Here is a 9,016-nt window from a genome sequence, read left to right as displayed (position 1 = left end):
CCGCTCTGGCTCTTGCCCGCCCCCCCCGCGGTTCTGCAGTTTTATTTGACTGCCCACAACCCTCACGTTCCTGGAACATGACACAGGTTGGGGGCGAGCACCAGGCAGAGGACATGACAAGGCCAGCAATGGCCCCTGGTCCTGCTGCTCGGAACTGCTCCCTCCTGGGCCCTCCCCCGGGGGACGTCTCCATCCTGGGGGCTGCCGGGAGGACGGGGAACCGTGAGATGGGTTGTCTTGGCCCCCGGCGCGTCCAGGAGGCCCAGGGACCTCGGGCGACGGGAAGCAGCCGCTGGGCTCAGCAGCCCGAGTCTGCCGTGGGTCCGGAGCGAGCCCTCCCTCCAGGCTTCCCTACCCCCTCCTCTGAGAACACACAGCTCAGCGCCGAGGCCACAGCCCACCACCCTCCAGCTCCCACAGAAAGAAGGAAAACATGAATTTTGGCAAAACAATTTTATTGCTTAAAAAAATAAATGTTCCATCTGACATAGAAAGTCATTTTAAAACTCTGAATGTGTCTGTTTGAGGCACCTTTAAGAGCCCAGTATTCCCACAGAAACAGGGGCAGTTCTCTTGGCAAGAAGGCACCAGTCTTGCTGCTTTGGCGGGAATGGGGGGGGGGGGGGGGAGGTGTTCTGCCCAGCATCTCCTCACCGCCAGGGGTTTCCCCCGGCTCCCTGCTCCTTGCGTCAGGAGCCCCGTACCGTTTCCCAGCTCGGGACAGAGGACAGGGACGCGACCCAGACCCAACACCCGCTTCAGCGCCCACATTCCCTCCAGGCATCTTGCTGGCAACTGCCCCTGAGCACCTGACAGCCGGGCCTTCCCAGGTGTAAACCAGGCACAGGTGCTGACAGCCCTTGGCCCCAGGGAGGCCCTGCTGGCATCTTCCCTCACCCAGTTCTTCCAAATGCAGACGCCGGGGGTGGAGGGAGTGCCCTCCTTCTCATGGAATTGCCACCTAAAAAAGCCAGGGGCACCTCGAGGCCTGTGGGGGCCCAGCAGAGCACAGGGGTGTGTGTGTGGGAGGGGGGGGCACACTGCAGCCCCATTCTTCACTCCAGCAGTGACCGCAGGGGACTGGCCCTCTGGAGTCTGTCCCGGGACAGCAGGTGCTGACTGCACTGGCCTGTCATGGGGACCCTGCCCTGTCACCACTGGCCTTTCCTGGGGCTGTTCCCTGACATGCGCCAGGCGGCTTCTCTCCGTGTGGACTGGGCCTGTGGGGCCTGTTGGCTGAAGATAAAGACGCGCTGGGCAAGGCCGATGCAGGTGTGAGGCCGTGGGCATTTCCATTGAGAAAACTTGTTTCTGAGAACTAAAGTGTAGGAGAGGTCTGATGGAAGGTCTCTCCTTTCTACCACACCATCCTGGGGGGCGGGCCCGGGGCGAGGGGAGGGGAGGGGAGCAGGGCAAAGCAGGCCGGAGGCCAGCCTGTGATTGTGGAATGATCTGAAACACCAGCCCCAGCAGAGAGTGATGAGCTGCTAGGAAGCGCTGACTGCAGAGGAACGGGGGGCAGACGGGGGCAGGAGCATCCAGGAGACTAACTAGGAGGGCTCCCGCCTGCGGTTCACAGGAAACGGCTCCCAGATCACGATCAGATTCCAGCTCCCAGCAACCTGGAAAGTCCCTCATCCTTTCCAGACACACATGGCAACAATGCTTCTCCAGAGATGCCCATCTGACAGGCCCTCCGCTGAGGCCGACTGCGCTGCTCCAGCACCCAGGGCTCCCTGGAGGGAGGTGGCCCTGCGGGGGGGGGGGGGGCATGTCTAGAACCCCCAAGACCCGGCTTAGGAGCAACTGGCCTGCTGTCATTAGACTTCAGTTTCAAAATCCCCAGTAAACGAGGCTCCTTTCTCGACCTCACAGGGTGTTGAAAGGTCAGAGGAGACCACGCTGTGCGAGATGATGAGAATCTAGCCCCGCACTTAGCCCCTCCGTCACCATCGCTCCCAGGCTGGGGAGGGCTTCCTCATCACCCACTGCTCCCTCCCTTGTGAAGGGGCCCGGGCAGCCCCGCTGTGCTGGGTGAGCCCCCCTCTGGGCTCAGGCAGCCTCACTCTGGGTCCGGGCAGCCCCGCTGTGCTGGGTGGGCCCAGGCGTGAGGCTGCAGGACTGGGAAGCTGGTTCGAGGCCCCGCATGGGGGCAGTGTCCCCGTGGGAGCCCGGGTCCTCGGCCTGTGGGACTGGGTAACGCTGGATCCTGCAGCATCTTCTTAATGAGACAGAAAGGAGAGGGCACCGTGTTCAGGCAGGTCCTGACCACGCTGGGCTGGAGACAGATTTCCAGGCCTCGTGATGTGACAGGTTCCTGGCTGTGGGTCACGGTCCCAAACGTTTGGAAACCACCAGCTGAGGTGGCCTGGTTCTGAGACTCCCCTTCCTGGCACAGGGCAAGGAGGGGAAGGGGGAGGGAGGGGGAAAGTGAATGCTGACAGCGTCTCCCGGGGACTTTTAGGACAGCAGCTGATTCTGGGAAGGAAACTTTGGCATTTTTTGCCCCATCCCAAGCCCGTGTGCAAACTCCCCAGACAAAGGGTGCATTCGGGGCAAGGCAGCCCTCTAAGAACAGGACATCCTCGGCTCAGGCCCGCAGTGACTCACTCTTGTTCAGAAATGGTGACAGCTCACCCTTTATCCCAGACGGAGACGCGGGCTGTGGAGGTCCCTTCCGCTCTGGTGTTGCAACCTCAGAGGAAGAAGTCCCCGGGGAACAGCTGGGGGAGTTGCTGGGGCCAAGGGCCCGGGGAAGCAGAGTACAAAACTGGGAGCAGGACACAGGGGGAGTTCCTGGGACACAGGGGAAATGCCTGCGAGTCAGACCGCAAGGACACCGGCAGGGATGGTGCGCGAGCGCCCCCACGTGGCCACCGGGGCACCCGACCTGCAACCACCTGTACCGCCAGCATCTCTAGGGCAGAGGCTAAGATGCGGACCCAGAAAGGGAGGAGACGCCCGCCTGGCACTGATGCTGTGCTGCCAGCGGAAGCAGAATTTTAACGGGAGTGCCCCTGGCTCAGGCGCCACCTCCCAGGCTCCCATCGCACGGAAGCAATATTCCTTTAAACCCGTAGCCGTGAAGGAAGTCTGAACAGCCAAAAGTAGAGAAACGGATTTCGGGGCGCCCCTCCTCATCAAGGAAGGCCCTCGCGCCACGCGGACACGTGCCTGTCTGCGGCGTGTCTGCCACACAGTGAGGCCAGGAGGCGGGGCTCAGTCACACGAAGCATCTTATTCCCTGACAGCCACAGCTGGGGGCGCGACTAGGTGCAAAGCTGGAATACAGACTGTGCCCTGTCGCTGCTGATTTTTTAAAAAGCATTTCAGAGACACCCCTGGGGGTGTCAGGAGAACAGGCCCCCGAGCCCCGCTTCTCGAGAGCAGAGCACCCACCTACTCCTGAGAAGCCGCCGCCCTGTTCCCAAGACTCCCACATGCAGTGGCGCCGTGAGCGGCAGGAGGGACCGGCGGGCAGGGAGTCGCGGGCTGTGAGGCGGGTGCTGCAGCCCCAGCGCCACGGCCGCCCCAGCAAAAGGCCTGGCTCCTGTCTGGTCAGATCAGAGCGTCTAGATGGTGCATCGCTTGACGTCACAGCTCTCCCCGCAGTGAGCTCTCCCCATCAGAGAGATTGACTAGGTCTTTCCTGGTAGAACAGGGAGGACACTGGAGGTTCCCTGAGATGGAAAGAGCCCTCGCAAGGAGGGACCCCAGATGGCCTGATGGTTATGCCCAGCGGGTGGGGGGCTCCCCCCATGCAGAGAAGGTCATTACTGAGGAAGGGCCCCTAACGAGTCACGAGGTGTTTGGCACCGTTGCAGCACCCAGTATTGTGGCAGTGTTCTTGTTGTCATCTTTCTGTCTACAATGGGAGGGTCTGGGGACAGTCAGGATACCAAGGAGGGATGGGAGGCCCCCCGAGTCGGGACGAGGAGGAAGGACCGGACACACGGAGCAGGAGGCAGCCCACAGGGGCCAGGACAGCAGCCGACAGCAGAGGCTCTGGAAGGAAACGGGCAGCAGGGCTGCACCGGCCGGGCTCCGGGCAGTCCCAGCACCTGCCCGGCACGGGCCTGCACCCACGGTGCCGGGCTCCCCGCTCCCTGCTGCCCACACCCTTCTCCATGGGAGCTGTCGCAGGGTCCCCCTCCAGGACCCTCCTCGGGCCCCTGCACGCCTCCTGCTGAAGCTGGGAGCTCCCACGCCGCAGCCTGGCCACGAGGCGGGCTGATGTGGACGTGGACCCGCCAGTCTCTCCTAACCTGGATTTGAAGCTTCTCAGGAGCCTCCATTTCTTCCTTGTTTCTGGGTCTGACCACATCTGGACAGGGACGGTCAAAGGGGTTGGGATGGGGCCTCTCCCGGGGCTGACCCTGAGGCATCTGATTCCAGAGAGCCAGGCACCCGGGCAGGTGGCAGGACTCGGGGGAGGGGAGAGGACCGGGGAGAGAGCCTGGGAGTGAGCAGGGGGTGAGGCCCCATCACCCCAGAAACGCCTCGTAGTCCATGTACCACACTAGCTGGCCCGACACAGGCCGGACGCCCGAGATGGGCCACTTCTTGGGCTCGTGGCCAACGCGGCTCACCAGCAGGGTGATCTCGCGCTTCAGCCGGCCCATGACCAGGACCGCCACCCTCCGGGCGCGGTTGATGAGGGGCAGGCTGAGGCTCATGCGGCGGCGCGGCCCCGAGGGGCTCTCGGTCAGCACCACCAGCTGCTCGCCCTCCAGGCCGGTGGGCGACTGCGGGAAGAGGGAGGCGGTGTGCCCGTCGGTGCCCATGCCCAGCAGCACCAGGTCGAAGCTGCTGTTGGCGACCAGGGCGGAGATCTCCTCGGCGTAGGCCTGGGCGCCCTGGTCCTCCTCGGCGCAGAGCCGCTGGCGCAGGTGCACGGGCATGGGGTGGACGTTGTAGTGCGGGAGCCTGACGTGCTGCAGCAGGTGCGTCTGCAGGCCCTGGAAGTTGGACTCAGGGTCCCAGAGTGGCACACAGCGCTCGTCCACCAGCCACAGGTGCGTGTGGGCCCAGGGGAAGGCGTAGTGGCCCATGGCCAGCTGCTGGAACAGGGCCACGGGGCTGGAGCCGCCCGAGAGCGCCAGGTGGAACTGGCCAGTGCGCCGCACGGCCTTCATGGCGGCCGCCTCGACGTCATCGGCCAGCTTTGCGATCAGCTCCTCGGGCCAGGCAGTGACCAGCGGGCGATCTCGGTACGTGGATCTGAGAACCTGGAAGTCGCTGGGCGCGGGAGCGGAGCCGGGCCCCGGCACCAGCTGCTCCGGCTGCTGCACCGAGAAGGACAACTGGCCGCCACTGAACTCAAAGTCCAACAGGTGCCCGTTCTCTGCCCCTCCGGGGTAGAGGCGGGGGGCCTCGTGGGCCAGGCTGTCCAGCAGGGGCGTCCAGAAGGCCCAGGAGGCCAGCAAGTTCTCCGTGGTGATGAAGGAGTCCTTGCGGCCGTGGAAGATGCGGGATATGAGGACGGAGTAGGCGTCCTGCTCCCGCACAGGACTGTAGGCATAGAAATCAGACAGTGGGCAGCCGAAAAGGTGGAGCCCGGGCGGGCCCCCCACCTGCTCCCAGCCGCCGGGCAGCGTGGGCCTGAACAGGTTCCGGCTCACCAGCACCGCGGGGCTGCCCAGCACACCGTGCCCGATGTAGAAGACGATCTGGCGCGGCAGACACGCGCTCTGCTCCGCGGCCCGGTGCTGCTCGCTCTGCGCACAACATGCCCGGTTCCTGAACAAGACCCGGACGTAGCCCACTCTCTCGTCCAAGGCTTTGCCCGACATCAGGAGGAAAGGGACGCCCTCCCAGCGAAGGTTGTCCAGGTGAACGAGGATGCCTGCGGGGACAGGGACGGTGGAGGTGACACTCCAGCACGGGAAACGGACTTCCCACCCACTCGCCTCCCCTTCCTGCCTCCCTGCCAGCAGCCCTCTCCCCCAGCCCCTCCTCTGGGCACCCACGGCCTTGCTAGGCTCACCCCCACCTTTCACCCCTCCCATGATCTTCCCTCCAGCAGTGCTCAAAAGGCAGCCTCGCCAGGCCAGTGTGGCTCAGTGGTTGAGCATCAACCTATGAACCAGAAGGTTACAGTTCAATTCCCGGTCAAGGGCACATGCCCGGGTTATGGGCTCAATCCCCAGTGTGGGGCGTGCAGGAAGCAGCCAATTGATGATTTCCTTTCATCACTGATATTTCTCTCTCTCTCCCTCCCTCTCCCTTCCTCTCTGAAATCAATACAAATATATTTATAAAGAAAGAAAGAAAAGCAGCCCTAGCCAGTTTGGCTCAGTGGATAGAGTGTCAGCCTGCGGACTGAAGGGTCCCGGGTTCAATTCTGGTTAAAGGCACATGCCTCAGTTACAGGCTCGATCCTTGGCCCTGACCGGGGCCTGTGCGGGAGGCAACCAATCGTGTCTCTCTCACAGCAACGTTTCTCTCTGTCTCTCCCCCTCCCTTCTACTCTCTCTAAAAATCAATGGAAACATATGCTCAGGTGAGGATTAACCAAAAAAGAAAAAAAGAGAGAAAGAAAAACAGCCTCAGGACCATCGCAGACACCGTCCTCCTAGACTCACCGTCCCCGAGGAAGGGGAACTGGGCTGAGGTCGGACCCAGAGCCTCTGAGAAAAGTCCCAGGATGGGGATGCTGGCTACTGGGGCGGGGGGGTGGGGAGAGGGAGGACTCAGGCATGCCTGAGCAAGGTCAGGTACAGAAGGGAGGCGGGTGTGCAAGTAAGGAGGACTTCGAGGGCGGGTGGGGGTGTGCTAAGGGCCAGGTGCTGAGCGTCCTCCTGACTCAGTTCCCTGCCCGTGTCCCCATCACTCTGCCTGCAGATCTCGGCAGGCTTTTCACCGTCACTGGACCTCACATTTCCTCCCTCTAAGTGCAGGTAATAACATGCCTGCCACGTGGGTGCATGAGTGTGAGGACTACATGAGATGACGCAGATAAAGTGCCTGGCACACAGCAGTGCTGCTCCTGTTGTGGGGTATTATCTGCAGCCTGAGGGAGCACCCTCTCCCAGAAAGCTCTGAGCCTCAGGGACGGCCCAGAGGATGGCTCTGGGGGGCCCTGCCTGACCAGCGTGGTGCTTTGGGCAGTGGCCGGACAGGCTTGCAGTCTCATTGAGGGGGTGGGGATGGGGGCCTGGACATCAGCCCCATGAGGGTGAGAGCCAGGCGTGAGCCAGCCCTGAAGGATCTGTGGACAGGGACTGAACTGACACTGTCACAGGGCGTCCTTCACCCTGAGGGAGCCAGCAGGGGACCTGCTGCTTTAAGCTGATGGGAGGCCCCTGAGTACCCCTTGAAAACCTCACTTCAAGACCCTTCTGGCCTAAACCCAAGGGCGTCTGGGCTGGGAAAGCAGCGTCCAGTGGGGAAGTCCGTGCCCGGGCCGGGGCCCACCTGCGAAGGTCGGCGTCAGGCTGAGGAAGCCGGCCGGCTTGTCCAGCTCCTTGCGCACCTGCTCGCTGTAAGCCTGGTACTGGCCCAGGACGGCGCTGCCCTTCTGGAGGCCCTGCAGCGCCTGGAAGACCTGCAGTTTGTGCCGCAGCACGTCCTCAGAGCTGCCGACGTCGGGGGGCAGCTCCATGGCCACGAGCGTGAGGATCTCCGTCAGGTGGTTCTGCAGGACGTCGCGGATGACACCGTACTCCTCGTAGAAGCTGGTGCGACCTGGCGGCAGGAGAGGACGGGGAGGCCATAAAGGTGGGCAACACGCCCGATGTCCCGAGGTGCACCGAGACCCCAGCCCGCGTGCCTCGTCCGCACCCCAAGCCCGGTCCACAGAGCCCACAACATGGTTTATGAGGAAACCCTCGAGAGCCGTTTAAGAGAAGGCGTCACACTCTCCAGGCTTCTCTTGTCTGACGGAGGAAACACGAGTTCCGTTTTAGGTGAGTTTCAGGAATTGCATGGGGCAGGCTCTGGTTCCGGCAAAGGCCAGATTGCACTTGCAGACGCCTGGCCGGCCCTGGCCCCGCCCCTCCCTGGCATCACGGAGAAGACCCAGGCTCTGGGGTCTGAGGGCTGCTTCCTAGGTGTGACTTCTGAGTGCCAGTGTCTGCCTCCCACCAATCAATGGGGCTGACGACTGCCACCCGTTCCAAGTGCACCAAGGTGCCAGGCAACATGCAGGCGCCAAGGACACAGACAGGTCCTTGTCCTCGGCTTCCAGGGAGGGGAAATGGGAGGGAGGAAAAAGCAAGCCAACAGAGACATGTAGAGATGTGACAGAGGGACAGAGAAGGCCCCTCGGAGACCGGAGTCAGCCCTGCAGTGGCAGTGAGAGCAGAAGCCGAGGTAGGATGGAGCCTGGCTGGCTCCCGTGCCAGAGGGAGGGGGCAGGAGGGCAGGGGCCTGGAGCCCAGGTAAGGGGCTGGACTTGCTTCTGAGTTCAGGGGGAGTGCCTGGAGGGTTTCAAGCAGGAAGGGACAAGTTCAGATTCGCCTTCGGCCTAGACCCCGCCTGCTGTGGGGAGAAGGGCTGTAGAAACGAGGAGCCCGGAGACAAGGCTGTGGTGGGAGCACAGGGGCTGGAGGGAATGGACGACTCCTTCTGGAGTCAGGACTGACTGGGCTGCTGAGCAAAGAGGAGAAGCCAAAGTCACTCCTAGAATCGGGGCCTAAGCGAAGACGGCGGTGGAGACATCTGCCAAGATGGGGAGACGGGAGGGACAGTTTGACGGAGGAAACACGAGTTCCGTTTTAGGTGAGTTTCAGCTGGACATCTAGGTGAAGTCAGGTTGGCAGGTGGACAAGGTGAGGGCACGGCCCACGTGACAGCCCGACGCCCGCTGTGGCCTGGCACGGTGCAGAGGCTCACGTGCCCTCTGGTCACACCCACAGGTCCTGCATGGCAGCCACCACGACTGCCCCTGCTCCACCAGAGCAAGAGTGTACCTGCCCATGGCGAGTACAGCAGCGCCGGGGGCGGGTTCACACACACACACACGCGCACACACACACACGCGCACACACACACACACACGCACGCACGCACAAAC

At 62.8% G+C, this 9,016-nt stretch overlaps 1 protein-coding gene across 4 annotated transcripts in view; it reads right to left on the bottom strand.

The window, feature by feature from the left end:
* Window positions 1-492: 492 nt before the first annotated feature.
* Window positions 493-9,016, bottom strand: part of H6PD (hexose-6-phosphate dehydrogenase/glucose 1-dehydrogenase) — a 29,667-nt gene continuing 21,143 nt past the window's right edge. For 2 of the 4 annotated variants that reach the window (XM_036349639.1, XM_036349641.1), the window contains exons 4-5: window positions 7,417-7,686; window positions 495-5,845 (exon numbers count right to left, since the gene is read on the bottom strand). In XM_036349639.1, coding sequence (XP_036205532.1) covers window positions 4,485-5,845; window positions 7,417-7,686 — 1,631 coding nt within the window. In that variant the 3' untranslated portion in view covers window positions 495-4,484. Of the gene's footprint in view, window positions 5,846-7,416; window positions 7,687-9,016 lie in introns of all 4 variants that reach the window. The other 2 variants (XM_036349638.1, XM_036349642.1) reach the window with 2 other exon arrangements.

This window comes from Myotis myotis, unplaced genomic scaffold (assembly GCF_014108235.1).
Source record: "Myotis myotis isolate mMyoMyo1 unplaced genomic scaffold, mMyoMyo1.p scaffold_m19_p_2, whole genome shotgun sequence".
Taxonomy (NCBI): domain Eukaryota; kingdom Metazoa; phylum Chordata; class Mammalia; order Chiroptera; family Vespertilionidae; genus Myotis; species Myotis myotis.
Note: the sequence above shows the minus strand (reverse complement) of the source record. Positions and strands in the feature narration are given on the sequence as shown.